The sequence below is a fragment of the Anas acuta genome, chromosome 32 (assembly GCF_963932015.1).
Source record: "Anas acuta chromosome 32, bAnaAcu1.1, whole genome shotgun sequence".
In the NCBI taxonomy this organism is placed as follows: domain Eukaryota; kingdom Metazoa; phylum Chordata; class Aves; order Anseriformes; family Anatidae; genus Anas; species Anas acuta.
Window position 1 is genome coordinate 833,156 of NC_089010.1, and position 22,039 is coordinate 855,194.

The 22,039-nt window shown below is 51.4% G+C and overlaps 1 protein-coding gene across 6 annotated transcripts in view; it reads right to left on the reverse strand.

Moving 5' to 3' along the window:
- The window catches only part of BRD4 (bromodomain containing 4), a 58,763-nt gene that overhangs the window by 11,296 nt on the left and 25,428 nt on the right, over window positions 1–22,039 (reverse strand). For 5 of the 6 annotated variants that reach the window (XM_068664486.1, XM_068664484.1, XM_068664487.1 and 2 more), the window contains 8 exons: window positions 20,467–20,602; window positions 16,044–16,327; window positions 15,132–15,491; window positions 12,887–13,015; window positions 7,175–7,384; window positions 6,282–6,481; window positions 4,953–5,254; window positions 3,644–3,754 (listed from right to left, as the gene is read on the reverse strand). In XM_068664486.1, the coding sequence (XP_068520587.1) occupies window positions 3,644–3,754; window positions 4,953–5,254; window positions 6,282–6,481; window positions 7,175–7,384; window positions 12,887–13,015; window positions 15,132–15,491; window positions 16,044–16,327; window positions 20,467–20,602 (1,732 nt within the window). The remainder of the gene's footprint in view (window positions 1–3,643; window positions 3,755–4,952; window positions 5,255–6,281; window positions 6,482–7,174; window positions 7,385–12,886; window positions 13,016–15,131; window positions 15,492–16,043; window positions 16,328–20,466; window positions 20,603–22,039) is intronic. The other variant, XM_068664485.1, reaches the window with a different exon arrangement.

Below are 22,039 nucleotides of genomic sequence, written 5' to 3' on the forward strand. Positions count from 1 at the left end.
AAGCATGGGAAGGGCTCGTGGTGCCAAAATGAGTGGCACCCAGCTGGATCACCCAAGAAACAGCCCGGGAAAGGGGGCAGAAAGGAGCAAATCCTAAAAACCCGCTTCGAACAACCAACGGTTCGGCCACGGCAGCGCCAGCCCTCTCTCGAGGCCACAGAATGGGTCCAGGGTTAAATAAAAACTCGCTCGAGTCAAGAAAAGTTGCCCTGAGCAAGCAGGAGAGCATCACGGAGGACACCAAGACTAACTTCGTGATGACAAAACCCGAGCCACTGGCAGCGGTGAGACGCCGCGCCGCCTCGTCGCACCGCCTAACGTCAGCTCCTCTCTTCCCAAAGGCAGAAACAGCCCCAAGCACGGGCTTGCAGAAAGCCCAAAAACGGCTTTTTTCCCCATTTCGCGGCCCGGTTTTTGATTCCTTACTAACCAACTGCCTGCACCAGCCCTGGGTTGAACACCGCTGCCACTGCACCTGTGCCTTCAGCGAAGCCTTCACGCACCGACACGCTTGGATCTCGTTCAAAACTCGCTAAAACAGGGAGATTTGGGGAAAAAAACAACAACAAAATCCACAAACACGAAACCCAAGAGGCCGTTCCTGCTACCCGAGAGGTGTAAAAGCCAAGGCTGCTTTCCTCAAAAGCTCGGGGTCGTTTGCATGCACCTGGGCGCTAATTACGACGAGTTAGACTGGAATAACCCTCTCGTTCTGCACCGCTGGTTTCGCAGGGCTTAAGGCAAAGGCTGCTCGCTCTCCTACACCACAAAGCCTGTATTTATTTTGCTTTTCCCCCCCTTTGAAGCCTCCTGCTTTCAGAGTATCGCCGTACCTGCGGGTTTAGAGGAGGAGAGCAACGCTCCCGACTTAAATAAACACAACACGCTCTGCTGGCAACTCAACTGAGGGCTGGAGACATCGCTCGTAAGCGAGCAGGAGAAAAAGGATCCAGGAAAAAAAGGATTCACGGAAAAAAAGGATCCATGGAAAAAAGGATCCACGAACAAAGGACCCACGTCTTACGAGCTCTGGGCTGCAAAAAGCAAGAGGCAGCTCGTGGGAGAGCGCTGCCCGACAGCCAAGCTGCGTGTAGCTTCAAAGCAACTCGTTTGCAGTTAATTGCAGTTAATTCTCGGTGACGGCTTGATGGCACCTAGTTCTGCTTGCACCCGTGAGCACGGCCTGCCTGGCTTTTTTTCTCAAAGCAAGAGCAAACCGAGGTAAAACAGAAGTCGTGCATCAGCTTGTGTCAGGTTTGAACATCCCCGACGCCTGCTGCGCAAAACCCACGGTGGGATCCTGCCGTGCAGCAGCTCAGCAACCAAATAAAGTGGCCAGAGAAAAAAAAAAACACGGAAAAGCTCCTGAGATGCCTGATCCTAACTCAAATCAGAGAGCAAACAAAGTGGCAAACTCAATTCTCCACCTCCCCAGTTTCCAAAAGCGGGGGCGGGTAAATACAGGAATATTTAACAGCAAAAAGGAACAGCCTCATCCTGCTCCGAGGTCCAAAAGGACTGGGGACAAGGACAGGGCTGCGATGTCACCAAAAACACGACATCGGAAGCGTGCAGCCCCCCCCGCAGCAATTAAACAGGGTCCCCGTAATTAGAGGGAACGAGGCGGCTCTGCAGGCACCCGGCCACGCTGCCAGCGAGGGCTTTCGGCAGCTCGTGGTGGTGGATCGGGAGGGGAGGCTTGGCTTTTTTAGGAAAAGCAAAGCCCCGTTGGCTGTAAATTACTAAAAAAAAGGAGTTTAATCATCATCTGTTTGCCACATCGCATCACTGATGCGGTTCTCTTCTAAATCCAAAGGTTTGGGCTTCTACCTGCAAACCGTTTTCTCCCTCTCTGCGTCTATGGCCCCGTCACCAGGCATATTTGGGAGAAAAAAGAGCATTTTCAGTTTCATCAGAGGCCGGTTTTGTCAGCTGGAGCGGACTTGGGGCTGCGGACAGAATTTCCAACCAGCACCACATCGCCCTCGTCAGATTCGTCTCCACGGGCGATTTTTTTGGTTCCACATTTGGAAACGGGACCGGCACCCCGGGTTGGGGTGGGGTCGGCCACTTAACGGCCCCTGATGAAACTTTGGGTCTAGTGGGAGGTGTCCCTGCCCACGCTGAGGGGCTGGAACCCGATGGGTTTTAAGATCCCCTTCTAACCTCAACCACGCCGCAGCTCTAGGACCCACGCGGTGCCCAACACGGCCAGCGGGGCTCCGAGCCCCTGGCAAAGCCCCGCAGGGCTGCAGGCAGGAGGAAATTAATGGAAATAAGTGGCCCGAGCGTTTTCTACGAGCACAAACACGGCCGGTTTGTTTCACTGCTTTGCCAAGGAGCACGGGTCACCCTTCCCCTCTGGGAATTCGTCACCGACAGATTTAACCTTCCCATCGCCATCTACGAGTTAGTCCAATGCAACAAAACCTTGCAAGTTCCTCAAAAAAAAACAAAAAACCACGCAGATCCTACTAAAAATACGTGGAAGTAGGCAAAAGCATGCAACCTCCATATGTCATGTTAAAAGATAGCACACTCCAGCATGATCCCAGACGCACACATCCTTAAAAACTGAAGCATTTACGGGAACTGATGCCAGCTTGGCTCCAACTCAAGTCCAATCAATCCCAGCTGCTGCGTTTTTGGAGGAGAAAGGAAGAGAGAGAGGAGCCTTCTGACAGCTCTCAGGCCCTGCTGGTTTCAGAGCTGCAGATCCACGAGCCTCCAGCCCGTGCATTTCTTTTCTCCTCCTACCGAAATAACACGAGGCTGGAGGCTGGCAGGATGGTGAGAGGATTTCTGCTCGGTTTGTGCCACGGAGCCAGCCCTGCTCTGAAAGAGGAGGCAGGATATCCCCTGCCTCGTGCACCTCCCGGCCATGCAGAAGCCTTTCTGCTGCCCTGCGTGCTGGGAAGAGCCCGGGGACACCTCTGGAGGCCAAGCTGGGTTAGCAGCTAGAGGGGAAAAGAGCTTTAGTCGACCGCACGGCTTTGCTGATGTAAAAGCAAGCAGGGAACGCCAGCACGAGATGTTAGAGGAAAGAGCAACGCTTCACCAGAGGGCGAGGGCAGCCTCGTCCAAGCCCAAACAACGAAAGGCAGAGGTCGTACCAAGGCAGAAGCACAGAGCTACGCAGAGCAGACGCTGCCCTGGAAGTTTTTACCCTACTTTTCCTACACAGACCTGCCCGACGCCGTAAAAAAAGGCTCTTTACACAAATAACGCACGTCTCCCAAGCCTTTCTCCAGCGCACTGCTCTGTTGCACAAGCGTTCCTGGTGAGAACGCCTCGTGCCTCCCGCGAGGACAATAGAGCGGCTTTCTAAAAATACAAATCTAGGTCATCAGCCAGACAAAGAGCTACCTTGGCACATGCCGCAGTTTGGCTCCTGCGCCCACATCCAACTTGAGAAAGGAAAGCTTATGAAAATATCTCGTAGCGCTCGAGAACTGCCAGAGACAACAGCGCTACTGCCAAGTTGTACACGGAGGGCCCGAGACGGGCAACATGCAGCATCTCCGCTGGGTACATTGGTTTGATTACAAAGACAAAAAATTAAAGACCAAGCCGGTAATGAAAACATATTTATTTATACAGAAACCAGGTATAGGACTGAGTCTTTAAATAAGCTGCATCTAACCTGTTTCTGAATCTTCACTGTCGGAGGAGCTCGACTCGCTGGTGCTCTCAGACTCTGAGGACGAGAACCCCTTCATTTTAGAGGAACCAGCAATTACATCCACTTTTTCTGCTGCAACAAGACAACAGGACAAGAGCGTCAGAAGGAGAAGCGGCCCCCCAGAACCCTGCCTCCTGCTGCGTGGCAAACCCCCTTGATTTTGCTGCGCTTATTCCCACCTCTGACTTGCACGAGCCGGGCTGCAGCAGGCCCTTGGAGGTTTTAAAAGGGGCAGAAAATGATGGGGGTTTCCCCTCCCACGGCATCAGGCCAGGGTTGCTGCCGAACCCAAGCTCCTCTCTGCTGCTCGCGGCCACCCCGAGCTCGCTGTGCCAAGCAGCAGCGGGTTCTCACTGATGAAAATTCATTTTTTTTTCTTTTTTTTTTAGCTGCATCACCTTCCTGGCCCAGGTAGCTGAGGCAGTGGGAAGTAGGCAGCTGCCTATTTTAGTAGCTTAAACCCCAATAAAAACGGGGCGCTACAGCTGAAGAGCCCTCGGGCCCTGCTGTACCTCTTTACAACTTGCTAAACCCAAATAAAACTATCTAAATGTTTTAATCGGGTGCAAGAGCATGAAGCAAGCTCCCAAGGTTTGGGTAGGTTTGTTTTCCACTCTGGTTTATAGCACACTGTGATCCCCCTCCCCTCCCCTTTGCCCACGGGCAACTAGGAGATTCCTTTCAAATCCCCCAAGATTTCATTCCAGTAACCAAAATGCTTATCAGTCCCTCAGCCGTGAATAAACGGGGATGTTGAAAAGGGGAATAAAAAGGCTGGCAGAGAGGAGGGGCGAGGTCGGGAGCCTCAGCCCCAAGAGCAGGCAGCTCAGAGCGAGCCCCGTGCCCTGCAGGGCTTCGTGGTCCCCCCGCCTGCCTCCGCTCCCCTGCCCCACCACGAGGCTGCTGCTCGTCAGAAAGAGCACCCGTGGTTTTTATAAAAAAAACAGCCTGCCTGGGGCTGAAACGGCGGGTGCTGTTCCACCCAACTGGCAGCAAGTTGCACGCTTCGTATCGGTAGGATTTGGAAGAAAATATTTACGTTAGAGGGAGGCCAAGGATCAGCAGCCTCGTGTCAGAGCAGCTGGATTTAACAGACACGCTGTGGTGGCACTGCTCGTTTTGCTAGAGAAGTAGAAGCTCCTCTCTTTCACTGAGCAAGGATATAAAATGCCTAAAAACCAGCATTTTAGCATAAAAACCAACATCTCTCTCTGCAAATCTGTCACCCGGCTGGGAACACGAAGGGAACAGCTTTGAGGCTGACAGGTACCTTGAGGTTTCCTCTTCTTCCGTAAACACGATGTCACGTATCTCTCCAGCTCCCGTAACGTGGAGGGTTTCAATGTCTCAAAGTCAATTTCAATCTCATCGGGATTGGAGTTTTTAAGCGAGGGTTCTCTTGACTGGATGATATGGACAACTCGGCCCAGTTTCTCACCAGGGAGTTTGTTAATGTCCAGGCTCAGCTGCCTCTTCTCCTCATAGGACATTGGCTTACACTTCTCCTCCTCCTCAGACTCGTAGGCTGGAGGGGGCTTGCTGTTCTTCACCGTCACAGGCTCCTTCTTACTACTTAAGAATAATTATAAAATGTTATTACAGAGCACATCAAAACACAGAGACGTTTCACAAAGCAGCTGCTTGGCTCTAACATCGTGGAACAACCACGGCACTCGGATTTTACAACTACTGCTGCGGCATCAAACAGAGAACAAACCAGGCACGAGGTGCAGGAGGGAGCTCTCTGCACGTCTCCTTTCAATCCTAAAAAGCATCCTCTTATTTTCCAGCCCAGCCACGAGGCTGGATGCGGGATGCTCAGCCTGCTACCCCTTGGGCATCCAAGTCCGAGCTACCCGTCCAACGTTCCCTCAACTCAGACAGAAATGAGCAGCTCCAGAGGTTAATTCTTCACATCTGCGCTCGGACGGACGAAAGCCCAACTGATGCTGCACATTTCCCTGCAGGAAAGGCTTCTGCTGTGTGGAATCTGACACCGCAGCAGCACTAGGGCAGCACAATCTCCCTGTAGGCTGCACGCAGGCAGAAGCAAAAGCCAGTATCCGTAAGGAAACATGTTCACAAGAAGCAACAACTCCTTAATTTCAGCTCATTTCAGCTAAATATGCCAAACTCCTCCTTTTCACCCAGGTTTCAATACCGAGGCACAACATCCCCTTCCTGTTCAAGCAGCAGATACTCGGCTTTTGGCACCTTACCTCTTCGTTCAAAACCTCCAGCTCCAAAAAAAGGAAGGGGCAGGAAAACTACAGAACGCAGGGCGCTGAGATGCAGCAGCCCGACTCTGCGGGGTTTTCTCTCCCATATTTAATGTGCTAAAAGCAGCCCCAGCAGGCAGACACCGAAACACAGCAGCACGAGCAGGTGCTGCTGCTGAACTCGTGCCCGCGACGCAAAGCGATCGCACCAGCACGAAGGCGAGGGGCTTTGCTGCGAGCCAGCCCTACCAAAGGCACAGGAGTTACTTTTCAAGAATCCTGCGTGTAAGAAAGTTAATTATCAGAAGAAAAAAAAAAAAACAAACGAGTGTCATGCTCCTCAGCGCAACAAAACGTGATGGGACACAAACAGGGCTGACCTGGAGGTACTGCTGTTGCTGTTACTTTTCTTAGCTTTCTTGGGTGGCGGTTCCTTGGCTTTACTTTTCTTGCTGTCTTCCAGTTCTTCCTTCTTTTTGTGCTTCTCCTTCTTCTTTTCCTTCTTGTCTTTCTCCTTCTTCTTTGGTTTGTTTTGCTGTGGCTGGGACAGGGCTGCAAGCTGTTCATGCACTGCTTTAAGCTGAGAGGCAGACACACAAAGATCAAGATACTTTTGCCCAGCACCTCCTTCTCTCCACATTAATCACCTCTCTCTCTCTTTTCTCCATCCTTCTCTACCTTCTGTGCTTTCTTATCTTTTACTACTAACTAGGTCACTTCTTCCAGCTTTTTATCACCCTGATTTTTGTATATTTAAGTGTCGTGACCTCTGCAACAGGAAGGAGGCAATCTTTTTATAGAGCCTGGCACAGCTTTTCTCCCCGTTAGGGCAGAAGTGGGCCGCTCACTTCCTCAACGCTTTTACTTCCCAGTGCCAACAACGTCACGAACTGGAAGGACGCAAGAAGCTGGAGCTGCCTGCTCTTTATCTCACGGCCTTCCCCCGCAGAGTGTCAGCTGGCCACAGCAGATAAATCCTCCTCCTGAGGGCTCAGGCAGCCCTGAAGGCGTTCAGCCCATTTATAAGGCAGCACCTGACCTCAGACAGCGAGCTGGGGACTATTTTGTGCAGCTGTGGAGAGCCCTGGGAGGACAGCTCTGAACTGCACCCACTGCTTCGTACTCCACCGGCCCTTCACAGCTCGTAGAGCACTTTACAGCTGACACTCGGTATCAGACAGCAATCCTGAGGCTGTGAGCTAAATAAAACAAGCTGCCTGAGGCAGTTGAGGTGAAGAAAGAAACCCCAGGTGCCCCGGGACGGACACGGTACCTGCTCCTGGAGTTCTGCTAACCGCTGAGCTCGCTCTTCCTCGGAGTCATCCGACGAGCTGTCGCTGTCCGAGGAGCTATCGCTGCTGCTATCGCTCGAGGAAGGGGGAGCCACCTTGGTTGGAGGTGGCACCACCACGGGAGAAGAGGCTGGAATCACAGGTTCTTCTGGTTCGTCTGGCATCTTAGCGAAGCGCATCTCAAATACGTCCTGAAAAGAAGATGGAAAAAAAATCAGGCAGGGTTTGGCAGAGCACCGTGCTCCTACCGAAGGCAGTTAGCATCTCCAGGGTGTTCCCTACATACCTGTGGTCTCTGTGCAAGCAACAAACTCACACACACACAGTCCCGTCTGCTGCAAACATCGCTTCCTCAACACTTCAAGTCTGGTTGGAATTTTGACTGTATCCAGGATGGTTTGGGGGGAAAGTTTTCCAGCAAGATTCATTTTCAAAGCTGCAACGCTGCCGAGCTCAGCTCCTGCGCTGCCATTTATTCCCTCTCCGTTTCAGCCCAGACACAGGCTGGATTTCCTAAGTGAAACTGCTGCTGCCCGTTCTCCTACGGCCGTGCCGCGAAAACCACCTCGATTTAATCAAACCCTTGTGCAAACACTTCCCCATTATCCTCAGGAGTACCAAGCCGGGTTATTTTCACCGCTACCCCACGGCTGGGAAAGTCGTTTTGCTCTAAAGCCCGATTAAGATCCGCTTTAATTTAAACCAGCGAGATTAGGAGTGAAAGGCTGATTGTGTTTCTTATCGAGGCAGTTCCAGTGAAAGGCTGTGTGTGTGCTCGCGCCGTTTCGCTCCCGGTACTTGAGGTGAAGCCACCGGTGATCCCTTAGGGACCGGGGCCACAGCAGGAGGCAGGGACCATTTGTGGGTGCTGCTCCCAACTGCAGCAGGGTCCCCTCTGTCCCATCCTACACCCAACACCGCTCCCAGTCTTGTTTTCTCATCGAGTTTCCCGGAACAAGTGCTACCTGCGTTAGATTTTAATCTCGATGCCACGCTTCCAGCCAAGGTTGTGATCCCTGAGTTGTTTCACATCAATCCGACTGTTTTTGTACACGCCCACGCTGCCAAAGCAACTGAAAAAGAGCTGGTTTTGTACCCGGGCGCTCCCCTCAATAGGGCAGGTTGCCACCTGAACTGCCTCGCGATGGGAGAAGCACTTGCAGAAAAAATGCCTGATTTTGGGGAAGTGAGACCTGAAAATGGGCTCAGCTCCCCTGCTTTTACTTATTTAGAAGCCAGACAGCTCCACAAGAGCTCTGCTGGTCACTCCAGGCTCCTTCTGGAGCCCCCCAAGGAGAAGAGGAGCTCCCAGGAGGGGATCCAGCTGAGCCTCGGGGCTTTTCAGGGAGCGATGCTGAGCTGGGAAGCAGAGGAGACAACGAAGCAGCTTCGGGAACTCATTTTTTTCCCCTTTTTTATGTAGGAAGGAAAGGAGGCGACATTCTCCGTGTCCTGGGTGCGTGGCACCGAGCAGGAACCTTCCACCCAAGGTCCACGGCTTCCTTCTACGCCCCAGCAGACCGTCAACATTAGCTGCACGCAAATCGATGCAGATTTCTGGGACTTATTAAATCCCTTTAGCAAGTCAAACACCCGGTGACATCAAATCCCCCGCTCCAACGCCGAGCTGACTTTAAGCACGGGGACTCCAGCGCCTTGCAAAGCAGCTGTTAAGCACACCCAGGGACCTGTGACACCTCTGAACAGGAGATGTTTTGCCACCAAGCCCACTGAGCACGGACAACAAGTGGATTCCCTCTCCCTGCAGCCCACACCTGAGCGCATGAGATGCTCGCACACGAGGAGCAACCTTCTTCAGCCCCGAGGCTTCCAAGATTTTCAGGTCAGGCTCGTCCTCGCTGTTCGTTTAAGGAGCTGGTGGTGCTTAAAGCTGGCTCAGCATTTCCCTGAGCTCCTTTGTTCGTCCCTCCTTCTTCGTTTTGTGCAGGTGGAGCGCTGCTGGGAGGCATTTCTCCGTCCTGAACCTCCTGTGCCTCTGTTCAGTGCACGCTTCGGGCGCTGCAGATGTTGTTTCGCTGCTTCCATCTACTGGCAGAAATGCCAAATTCTCTTCTGTGCTCCCACAAAAGGAGCCAGCAAGGCTGGAAGGGGGAAGGAATTGCTTCCCTTGCTGCACTGCAAGCACAAAGTGCTCCGGAGCACACAGTCGAGGAAAAGGAGAGCTTTCAGATGGCTTGCAGCACGACAGAGGCGTGCGAGGGTGCTTGTGACTTCGCTCCCCCTGCAACGAGCTGCAGTGCTTCAAGGCGCTGAGTCACTGCCCTTAATGTGTGTTTACAAACTAATTACTGCTTGCCATGAACCAGAAAGTCCGGTGCTTCGTTACCGCCGGCAGCCCATGCTAAAACACTGCTCACATACAATTTCTGAACTCTTTAGGGTCAGGAATAAGAACTTCCCAGCTCTTTATGCCTGTCTAGCTTTCCATGTAACACTCAGGAAGGTTGATTTGAAATCCAGTTGAGCAAAGTTAAAAACCATCAATCAGTTCAGAAGCACTTGGGTTACGAAAAGCCCTCAGCATTTGGAAAACCCCCTAGCACTCCTAACGAGGAAGCAAGTAACAGCCTAATTAATGTCTCTGTAATCAGGGATTCTTACTGCCATGCAAATCCCCGGTGCCACCGGCCTGTCCTTTGCTTGGACAAACATCAACCAGGACAAAGGCGGTGCCCGGGGCTGTGACTGCAGGCAGAGGGATTTGTTTTGGCCCCCTCGGCTGCTTCATGCACAATTCCCAGCTCCACGCTTGATTGGCACAACCGCGAGGGAGCTCGAGCTCCTGCTCACACCAAAACTCCTCAAAAATCGGCTTCCAAGCAGAAAGTGGGAACAGAGAGATTCGGACAGGGTTAATTCAGAGGCTGATGCAAGGACAGGTAAATAGCTCGAGTGGGCAGAACCAGGGCTATCTGTTAAGCAACGCCCGGCGCTCCTGGCTGATGGGAACTCGCTAACCCGTGCCCAGACTTGCATCCTCAGCCCGGTTTCCAAACCTCAGCAGTGCTCCAGAAACCTCACTCGTCTGTTTGGCTCCTTTCCACCCGAAATGAGTTCTCTGCACAGGGTACAGGCGAAGGGAGAACTGCTAGCCCGGCTGCCTGAGCTTTGGCACCCACCCCTATCACAACAGGAGCTCCAAGAGCCACAAACACCAGTGAGGAGAACTCCTGAAATCCACTTTTGGGGATTTAGCCACACAAGGAGGGTGAAAAGACACGCTATTAACCCCGAGGGAGTGCAAGGAGCTGAAGTAACCGGCTCCAACCTGCAGAACATAAAAATCAGCTTTACAAAGCAGCCACGGGGACATTCTCCCTGTCGGCCACCACCACACGGTCGTGGCGTTGCATTCAAAAAGCAAGATTTTCATCTTTACGTTGGGAAAAAGTTTCCCAAGTGGCTCCGGGCAGGGATGGGCTCCTGAGCCTGCCCGCGGGGTTGACTCAGGTGAATAAAATCCCGGTTGCAAAGAGCTAAATGTGTCCTTTATTGCCTCCACGGGGTATCACCTGGCAGTGTCGGCTGCTGAGGACTTTCCCCACAGGACGGGGTGAGAGAAAGAAAAGTCTCAAGTTTCCGCGCAGCTCTTTACAGCTCTGCAGCCTGCGACAACAGTGACCAGAATTTCAGATCAGATCCGGCCGGTTCCTTCTGCTGCTGGTTAGAAAACGCTTTAGGACGCCACTTGAAGTGGCTGTGAAGTGCTTCGCCAGACCAAAACAAGAGAATGAGTGGCCAGAGGGCGAGCATCGCGTTTTTCAGCCGTCTACCAACCACAGAATCCAAAAGGGGGAAAAAAAACACCACCACCAGATGCTGAATGCTACAAATTTCACATCAGAAGCGTGCTGAAACACACATTTAACTCAGTTTATGTTTATCTCAAATTCAACCAGCCCAGAGCTGATTTTACAGAAGCATCACAAGGAAATATCGACCCTAAACTTGATGAAACCTCTCAGGGGTCAACCAATTCCCAGGGATTTCTAGTGATTACACGATTTCCTGATGGCCGCCGTGCCACGAAGAGGAGAGAAAAGGCTGCTCCAGTGCGAAGTGTGAAAGGTTTGGGAACATCCCCATTAAAATCTAGATGTTAGCCTTGGGCACCGGACACAGGAGTTTACACAGAGCCAGGAACAATCTGGAAGCATTCTTCTCCTATTACTTCCTCTAGAAACTACTCTGTAATCATTACAGACCCAGCCCAAAGCTATTAATATCCAGTTTCTACTTTTTTTTTTTTCCCCTGAATCTCATGTCCTTCAAGTTTTTCCCAGCTCTGGCGTTTTCTGATGTAAATCAGATCCCTGCTTTCTGAAGGTTAAAAGCAAGCCACGCTGGTTTTTGTTGTTTTTTTTTTCTTCCTTTCATACAGCGAGACCCCAACGCCTTGTCATTCAAATAGTCCCTCCGCTCCATTCAGCTCGAGTTCAGCTTTTCTTGTGCAGGGATGGCAAGAACTGTAAACAGCAAAAAATCTCCGCGGGGCTTTTTCTGATGACGCTGTGTTATCTTGCTAAGAAAGAAGCCGGTGCTTTGTGCCCAGCCGTGCTGAAGCTGCTGCTGAATCCTTCCAGCAAGCCCCACGGTGATGATGAGCACGGGAACAAAGCCTCTTCCCAGCAGCTTTAGCCCTGGTGTCCTTGCACGCTTCTCATCCCATCCAGCCAGGACCTTGTGTGCTGTGAACAAGCCCCGCTGAGCCCATCCTGCATCCCCCTCCTGCTACAGGCGCACGTTTCCACGCGGCTTTTGGGAGGTTGCTGCACCTGAATGCCTCCTGCAGCTCAGTTTGGGTCAGGTTTAACACGCTGAAGTTATGCAGGAGGGACCAAGAGACAGAGAGCAGGAAGTTTTAGGAAATGACAGCTGCACCCACAACCCTCAGAAAGCAAAAACGGGGGAGAAATCAGCATTTAAGTGAAAGAGCTGCCTGAAAACAGAGAGACAGGGAATCCCCACGTGTTTCTCAGTGAAAGCTGTCGAAATGCTTGGGTTAAACGTGCAAAGCAGGAGCAGCTGAGGGCTTCTCACTGCTAAGAGAAGCTTTTGCACAGCTCCTGAAAAGAGCTTGGGGTCGCTCAGACCCGCGGGAGCAACATGCTTGTGAACTGAAGTGAAACAAGGGAACCCAGATTGTTGGCTTTTTGTGTTTTTTTTTTGGAATAGCAGTTTTTGCATCAAGCAAAAACATCGCTCAACGCACGTGGCTTCTTTTTCAGCTACACCATTCTTTACAAACGTTGCAGGAGCAAGTGGGGTATAAAACTTCACTGTAAGGATGATCAAAAAGGTGCCTACAACGACTGCACCAAGAAGGGGGTACAATCCCTATTTTCTCTACAGGTTTCTCGAGGAGGAAAGACACGTTTCAGAGCCTTACTTTTCTTCCCACTCCTTTATCAAAAAGAGAAGAGGACAAGAAAAAGATGCTACGAAACAAAATAGTTTAATGAGGCAAATACAAATCGGGCTGAGTCAGCCCAATCCTATCGCTTCCACAGCAAGATTTGCTACCCATGATGGCATTTCTTTATGTTTTTTGTTATTTTATGCTATTTTTTATGTTATTGGGAGATGATGCACCAATTGTGCCAGAGCAATTAGGAAAGGAAGACGCAGGCAATCATTGGGAACTGAAGGTGGCCGTGCGACGCGGTTCTTACCTGCAGCTTCCGTGCCATCGCCACCACCTCGTGATCGGCGGGGTTGTACTTGTAGCAGTTGGAAAACATCAATCGCACATCGGCTGCAAATTCCTGAGCATCTCTGTATTCCCGGTTCTCCAGTTTAGACTAGAAAGGAAGGGAGAAAAAGGAACTTTCAGCTATTAAGGGCGTAAATGCAATAATCCAATAAGTGAACACACACAGCACCGTGGCACCCGTGGAGGCTCGGGAAGCCTCTCCCTGCACTGGGACAAATAAGGAAGAATCGCGCCAGGTTGACAAAAATAAAGGAGCAGACTGGGGGCATTGTTAAGGATAACTCAGGGTGTGTTCAAGAGGGGTCGATGTGCTCTTCAGGCCCCCTTCAGATGACAACGAATGCTGGTGCTGGGTGTATCAGAGAAGCAGCACTCACAGCCAGGATTGCCCACTGAACCCTGACACTGGCCTACGGGCACTAAACCTCCACACACACCCCCAAGGCCATTTATTAGCAAAAATCCGCTCTGCTCAGATGGATTCCCTGGGAGGAAGAGCTGGTTGTGCTCAAGAGCCAGCTGAAAAAGGAGCTTTGTTCAAGGCTAAGACACAGGGGACAGGATTCAATTGCCTTGCCTACTTTTTGGGGTTCCCAAGCTCGCCATCTAGCCTCCCTACCCTGGAAAAAAGCCGACCTCTGCAGAGTGGGATTCCAACACCTGACCTAGGAGGAACCAGATCTGCTCTAATGCCTCTGGCAGAGGCTGAAACGATGGCGCTGCATCCAGGCGGGAGCACTGGGCGACGCCAGCTGAGCACGGAGGCTTCCCATGCCCCGCGCAGATCTCACGCACTCTCTGGGAAAGAGGAGCTGAACTTGAAAACAAGCAAAGGGAGAAAGCCGAGCAGCTGTCTCGGTGCTGCCTGCCAAGGGTGAGCTCAGACAGGCGCAGGGCGATACCACCAGCGCTCTGTTTGCAGCGCTGGGGGGTTCTGCAAGGCAGCCCTGCAGCCTGCTGTCCATCCTGAGCTACAAAGCTTCACGGCTGGAAATGAGCCTCTGTGTATTACTGAACAGGACGTGAGCGCCAAGGTACGAAGCCAAGGAGCGTGAAGATCTTGATTTATCAACACTTGCCTGCACCATCTGCTGATGGACTCGGTTTTTGTCCGCTGGAGACGAGGAGAGCACAGCCCCGAGGGCTTGCTCGCTGCTCTGCTGCGCTTGCCAAGAGGGAAGCCGAAGCTGATGGCGCGCTTGCAGAGGGGAAACATCTGGCCACCAGCGCCCGGAGCCAGCATCAGCAATTCATTTCACGCAGCCAGGTGGCAATTACTCCGGGCAGCACGGTATGTGCCTATCAGCCTGGACCGTGCTTGCATTACTGAGCCAAAGCAAAGAATTTCAGAACGCATTCCCAAGCTCTGGCTCAGAAAGATCCCAAACGCGAGGCTGAAAATGTTTTTTTGCCACTGCAACTCCTTCGACGGAACAGAGGGAAGAGAAACGTGCTCCTAAGTCACCCTTCAGCAAAATGGTTTGAGTGCAGCAGCGAAGGAAGAGCTGAAATCCCTGCACAGACCTGGTGTAACCTCAGTAAGGAGAAGGCTGCAGGGAGGAAGAATTCCCTCCTCTCGTTGTAAAATGCAAGCCCAAATTGGGTGAAGCAGGACTCAGCCCTAAGCTTTAACTGCTTGCAGGTGAGTTCATCACAGATCTGAGAAGTAAAAGACTTGTAAATAATGAATTAATGCTTCAAGTGCAAACATGGGTTACTTTGAAGACACATTTCTGAAATCCGTGACACCAGCCTATCGGCAGCAGAACCTACCTCTGCTGAACAGAAGTCTGATTCAGACAACTTCAGGAACACGGGCCCTTATTTTAAGAGAATACAAACTGTTTTGTTTTAAATCCAATTCCCTGATTAGTGTAATTTATGCTCTCTGAGGCCATCTCCTGGGCTAAGAACAGAAAGCGTAGATTTAGACAGTCATGGAAATTTTCTATAAAAAAAAACAAAACACAAAACAGCCAAGCGTTTCCTAAGAGCCCTTCTGGAAGGATGATGGGTTGTTTGTTTTTTTTTTCCAAATGTCATGATAACAGGCAAACAAGAGGGACCAAATATACGAGAAACCCAGGGCTGAAAAAAGCCTGGCAGACATCTGGAGGTGCTGGGTGCGCAGGCGTCATCTCCTGCGTGATCCACGCCCCGCCAAGCCCCCGACCTCCCCACACCTCCCGCGAAGCTGAGCTTACTTTGATGGTGCTCAGATCCATGGGATGTTTAATGATATCGCAATAGTCGTGCAGTCCCAGTGCTTCCACATCCACAGGTTTGTAGAAGGGCCAGGCGTAGGCAGCGTGCTTCTTGGCAAACATCTCTTTGATGATGCCGCTGCAGTATTTTAACTGCTCGGACACTTTGCTACTCTTCTCTACCATGTGCTGCTGGGAATCTGGGACGTCCTTCTTCGGGGGCTTCACCGGTCGGCTGCTTTCCCTCCGCGGTCCCAGCTTGGTGGACTTGGGTTCAGCAGGCAGCGATGACGATTCATGAATTGGGTCGATGGTCGTCGGTGTTGTGGTGTCTGCTTTCCTCTTCACTCCTTTTTTCGTCTGCAAGCAAGAAAGAAATCAGGATTACCAAGGGCCGTACAGTGTCTTTGACTTGAGTTGTGCTCCTCATAGCACGACCCAGGCTCAAGCTGCAGCACGGAGGCAGCGCTACGGGGTGGAAGTTGGAAGGCTTTCCCTAAATACTCGAGATACTGTCTGTCTGCACCGAGCTCTGCAGAACACCACGCGGATTAGCTCTGTCGTACCAAGAAAGGTCAAGAGCGTGAGTCACTTCAGTAAGCTGAGATTTTGTCCTGAGTCACGTAGGGCTTAAATAAGGAAGGTTTCCAGAGGATGAATTCCATGCGAGGCTGGGTGGAATTCGTGCTGGCTAACTTGTGTCTAAGAGGGGTCCCCACAGGCTCCTTTTCTACTCAACAGAGGAGGAAGCCTTATCCAAACAGGAATCTTTTGACCAAATTGTGGTCATTCGACTTCAAATGAGACTCCAGCAGTGGAGACCTGGCACAGACACCAGCGCTGCAGCTCTTTCTACCCAGCTGAAGCACCAAAACACCCCGATCCCGAGCCCCGACCGCAGGAACCACTCACCTTCACGGGCTGAGCGGGTGTGGGGATGACGGGAGGGTGAGGCTGGATGGGTTGGGGGGCCGGGGCCGGCGGAGCGGGGGCCTGGGGGGCCGGCGGAGGCGGCGCAGGAGGCTGAGGAGGCACCATCGTCATTACTGGCATCTGGACGATAAGGTCGGGGGTGACAGAAGGGAAGGAATGAGTCGTCTGCGCGGACTGGAGGTTCTGCTGCGGAGCCTGCGTCTGCGCCGGGGACGCCGCCTGGGTCGCATTCTGTACCGTCGATGATCCTGGCTTGGATGTCACTGCCAAAAGAAAAGAAAAAGCGTTGCTTCTCGCTTCCAACTTAATCGCTTTAACGGGAAAACAATGTTTCACAAGGAGCGCTCTCGCCACTTAAAACAGTATTGCTCATTAGATAATTAATACTTTGCAGATCCTGTTCTTGAGCAACCAGTCAGGGACAAACAATCGTCACGTTTTCCTTAATGAGAAGTATTTGTACAGCTTGCTAGGTGAAATGGTGAAGAAACTCAGGACCTAACTGTACTAAAACCACTTCAGCAAAGGACCAAGGACCAGGCCAAAGGCGTTCTCCTCTCTTCCCCTTCTCCTCGCACAAGATTTTGGGGAGGCAGGGTATGGAGCTGAGCGTTATCATCTTCCCCTGCCTACCCTTTTGTCCTAGGCAATGGTTCTTGACTCTAATTTTGGAGCCAAACCGTGCTCTGTTATCGAGAGCGGGAGTCTCTTACTGGTTGGTGGCTCAACTCCTCCAAACCTGGGGAAATCTCTCCTGATGGCTAGCAAGCAAACTCATCGCTAGATCACATCAAACACAGAGCAACCACAGAGGTTCAGACACCAGACAGGAAAGCAGGAAACTTCAGCGCTGGCCCTGGCACCAGGGAAGACCGGAGCTGCTGCCTCATTGCAGGGCAAAGCTCCCAGTAAGTTTCCAAACCTTTCGGTGGAAGGCGTTATGAAACGCCCTCTGAGCAGCAATGCTTGGCCGGGACGCAGCGCGAGACGGAGGCATCAGCAAAGCCAGATCCAGCCCCAAGTCCCCAGTCCCACAGGAGGTTTGGTAGCAGCATTATTACAGGAGCACCTCCTGCCAGGTATCAAACGACCCTCTGAGAGGCCTTGAAGTCGTATGCCCAAGGGAAAGCCAGGCTCTTGAGCTGTACCCGTCCAGAAGGACTGGGTTTTGGCTGCTCTTTCACCAGGGAGAATCTCCCATGAGGGATACGTCAGCGGGTGCTCACCGTATAGTGCCTTTTGGACCACCAAACAGACCTTCCAAGGCTGTCCCCAAAATGCATTTTTTGTTAAGAAAAGAACAGAGCCATGACCACGCTCCTGTGCTTTGCCAGGACCAGGAACGAGCTTTGGGAAGTGACAGCGTGTCCTCCAGCGCACGTGCCACTCACAGATATGATTGAGGGCAGCGGTATGTCCAGGTAGAGCGGACACAATTCACCTCCTGCCTTGCAGAAGTTCCTAACACAAACGGGTTATTTCACAAAAACCCTGGTAGGCATCATTTTTCCAGCATGTTTTGAACCCATCAGTCCCCGAGCTGAAGCAGAGCTCGTACAACGAGAGGCGAAGGCTCTGGTGTGAGCTGAGCTCACAGGGCACGCGTCCTCAGCGAGCGGCATCGCTTCTCCTTGCCCACGTGGTCAGAACAGGGTAGAGAGAAATGGGGGAGAGTGCCAAAAAAAAAAAAAAATTAAAAAAAAAAAATCTCAAATGCAAGCGATCGCGTTTGGGTCACACATCTCGTGCAGGAAAAAATCCATCAGTCAGCTTCCAAATCTGCTCCCCGTGGCCAAGGAGCTGCTAGCAGTGAAGGCGTGTTAGTGGAAAGCAGAGGAAAACTGCAAAGGGAAGGAAAACGCAGAAAGCCCCGATGATTAAAGCAGTTCCAGATGTTAGAACTTGGGACTTTTTTTTTTTTTTGGTGTTTTAGGCAAAAAAGACACCTAAGGTAAGTCCCTTGGGTACGGAAAGACGACAACCAACAAGCAGAAAAGGCTGAAGGGACTTAGAAGTACTGCTGCTGATGGCACAGCAGCACGTTCTCTTCCAGCAGCTCCCAAGGAGGGGGTTCAACAGCAACCCCCGAGGTCAGACTTTGGCTTCTACACTCCCTGGTGCCCTCTGAGGGCTGCCCATGGAGCTCCCTGGGCCGCCACCGCTGCTTTTCACTCAAAAAATTAAGAAAATGGTCCATTTGATCGCAGCACCATCGGTCTGACAGCGAGGCTGAGGAAGGATCGGGATGGCCACGAAGGTTCACAGCACAAAGCAGTCCAGAAAGGTTAAGGGATGCTCACACAAGCTCACGGGCAGTAAATAAATGGGAGCAAAGCAGCTGAGCAGCTTTTTGGTGCCACTGCAAGCTCGCCGACGGCGTTCTCCTGCGCGTGACACTTTGATAAAGCCATCGCCTCGGTATGGCACAGCGGTTTTGGTCAGAGAAATGAGGATGGCACAAGGTCGACACGAGACATGTGAACTCAAGAGCTGGATCTCCAAACCCAAGTGAACGTGCTTTCGGATGGGGGTGCCGCTGAGCTCGGTCATGGCCGGGATGCTCTCGGCCCCGCAGGATGGACGTCTCGCTCTGCGTCGGGAAGAGACTATGGGGTCATGGTGGGTAATCGGTTGAAGCTGAGCTCTTGGGGTGATGTTATGGCCAAAAATGAGCTAATGAAATCCCTGAGGTGTAAACAGGGGAATCGGAAGGCTATTTTACCTCTGCTTTTGGCACAGTATTCTAGTAGCAGTCACATCTATGTCCAGTTATGGTGTCCACAGTTATTTATGTGAAAAACTGGAGAGGGTTCATAGAAGAGCTGTAAAGGAGGACTAAGAGATTGGAAACATTCCTTATAGCGAGAGAAGCCGGTTATTACGGAGAACACAGATCTGAAAACACGGGAGTCTTCAATAAAACAAAGTTACTTAAAGAGGAGACAGCGGTTTGGGGTTTAGAGCAGAGACATAGTACGAAAAATACGTAACGTGGCAACTAGCTAGCAAACTCCTCAAAAGTGCCACTAGAGATTATTTTTTTTCACTCTATTTTAGATGTTCTTCTACAAGACAGACTTCTAAGCGAGGCGGTGTTGATACCACTCTTTCACACTACGTAGCAGGCAGAGGACTGGACTGGGTGAGCACAATGGGACCTTTTGGTCCCATAATTTACTAATCCAGGAAGAAAAGCTTCAAAAACCAAAAAAATATATATCAGTAAGTCTTAAGATGTACACAGACAAAACCACAGAATGTAATTTTATCGATTTGTAACTTTTAAATGGCTTTCAACATGCTGCAGTTCAACTTTGTGCAGGGCCTCAAGCATTTGGGCTGGAATTTCACCCTGGCCGAAGCCCGGCTACAGGTCAGAAAATGGGAGTAGCCCCCAAAAAAGGGCTCAGCTGGGATTTTAGGGGAGCAGAGGCAGGTCTGCACAAAGTGAACTCCACTTCAGGGACTAGCGCATGTGGCAACGCATCCTTTCAAAGGACGCCGAGTTATTTTAGTGCCAACACACACAGTGTGTCCACAATCACCGCAAAATTAAGGAACAAACTATGAAAACTGCGACTCGAAGGAGTCTGCGTGTGTGCAAGGAGGACGTTGGGACGTCAGGATGCTTGCAGCTGGTTTCCGCTGCTGCCCACGTGAGGATTCCCATCGCTGCAAAGCCTTCGTTTCCCAGTCATCATTCTTTAGCTGCAGCTTCTCAATTCTCAGCTCTGCAGCCACCGATTCTCGTCGGGCAGAAGGCGGCTTTGTTTTACAACACTGAGCACATCCGGAGGTACACGGAAAGCAGCGTAAAACTCAGAGATCTGATAGGGCAGCGTGCGTGCTGCTCCTTTACTTTAACAGCTGTCATTTACCCTAGAGGCACTGCGAGTGGTATTTCGTAATCCCCCTCAGCTTCCTGCCCGTGCAACTGAAATATTTTGACTCTGGTTCTCAGTTTTTCACCTTGCTGGGCAGGCGGGGAACAACGACCTTTCACTGCTCCTCTGATCACTGCCAAAACTGTCCCCAGCACTCCTCTGCCCCCCAAAAAGGAAAGAAGCCACAGGTGAGGGAGTCTCAAGACACTGTAGAGCCCTTCTTTTTCACCAACAAGAGTCTCACGCACACATGAGAGAGCCTTGGGTGGCCACGCTCCTTCCCCCCCAGCTCGAGATCCCTCTCGAGGCCCCTGCTCCACGAAGCAAGGCACCCTGCGAGCACCAATGACCACAGCCAGCCCGAGGAGCCCTGGTGGGCTTTCACCCCTCAATTAAACACCCCGATTTAAGCAGGATGAGCCAGGTCTGTATGTGGGGACTCGTGGTCACGACACTTGGCGTGGAAGTGAGCGTGGCTTAATGGCAAACGCGATGCAACGGCAGGGCGAGCAGCCTACCTGCTTCCTTCCGCGCGCGTCCTCTTCCTTTTGTCTGGGCTATAACGATTTCAGTTTCCTCCTGGGTCATTTCGGAGATTTTCTGCAGGAAAAGCTTTTCTAGAGCTTCTGCCATTAAGACTATGTCATCTCCTGGCTGGATGAATAACAGATACAACAAATTAGGCAAGGCACACAACTACAGAGAGAGGACTGCTAGAATCTAAACAAATCAACGTTGCTTTGAAGATTTTGCTTGTGCTTTTCTCCATTTAACATTAATCATAACCTAAAATCATAATCGTAATTTAAATTAATCATAAATTAAAGGAAAGGGCAAGAGAAACATTTCAGAACAACTTTTGTGAGGCAAAGGAAAGATGTGAAACTCAGGCTGGATGCTGTAATCCTTACCATTTCCCAGCTGAGTAATTCCTGGAGCCTTACTTTAGAGCACCTCTACCTTTCTTTGCACTCTTTCCACTGGGATACTGCCCCGGGTCTCAACATACAGAAAAGTCCTTGCCCAAAAGCATTTTAGAGCAGGGAGCTAACACAGAGCACAACCAGATACACTTTGGAGTGAGCTGACCTCACCTGCCTGCAGCACTGACTGCTTTCTGAACAGAGGGAGGAGGGCCAACGGAGGGGAGGAGTGGGAAAAACAAGCACTGGATCTTGGTCTGAAGTCTTTCTGCCTTGTTTTGCTGACAGTGAGAAAAAGAGGCAGCGAGGGAAGGGCACGCGACAAGAGAACAAGAGCCTGGATTGATGAGAAGATGATGAACAAACAAGAAAAGACGGCCCCAGCCCCGTGGATCAGCACAAGGATGGTTAAAACTGCACTTGCTGATGGGACAGATTGGCCAGGGGAGGCCAGTGGAGAACTGGGAGGACTGGGGATATCAGGGGAAAAGCAAGGGGAAAGCAGGAAAATGTGGAAGTGTGTGTGAATAATCTGAAGCCTCCGAGAGCCCCACTCAAGTTGCATCGTGTTGGCTCAAAGCGGAAAAGGCAAAAGCCAAGGGCATGATTTTGAAGGACCAAAACAAGACCAAAAAAAAAAACGTAAAACCCAAAGAAAGTCAAACATGCCCAGTAATGTAAGGGTCAGAAGTTGTTATGTGGTTAAAGAGGGTGTGGGTGGCGTGCAAACCTGGAGAAGTGGCCTGTAGTAGTCATTACGGACAGAGGAGCACAGAAAGAAGTGACTTTGGGTTAATCAAGGATGGAGGAAAGGAACCGCGGGAGCTGCTGCCACTTCGTTAGCGCTTCTGCTAACGACGGCGCACTGGGAGCAAAGTAGGACAAGGTCTTGTGCAACGTTTCTGAGGGGAGGAGGAGAAAAGGGTCAAAACACGCAGGGGTGAAGCAACAGGGAGAGGCTGAGGGCCAGAGATGAGACCTGGGAGAAACAGAAGAGCAGGAACCGAAAGGGAACCGAGCCGCTCAGGCAAGCCGTGGGAAGGACGGAGGCAGGCAGGGAACACTGGAGGAAAGCCCGGCGCTCTAACCACATCTCCCTGCCTTTCGTTTTGAAGCCAGCAGTAAACGTGTGGTTTGTGTTTGCTGTTCTCGTGTTACTCAGCACGGT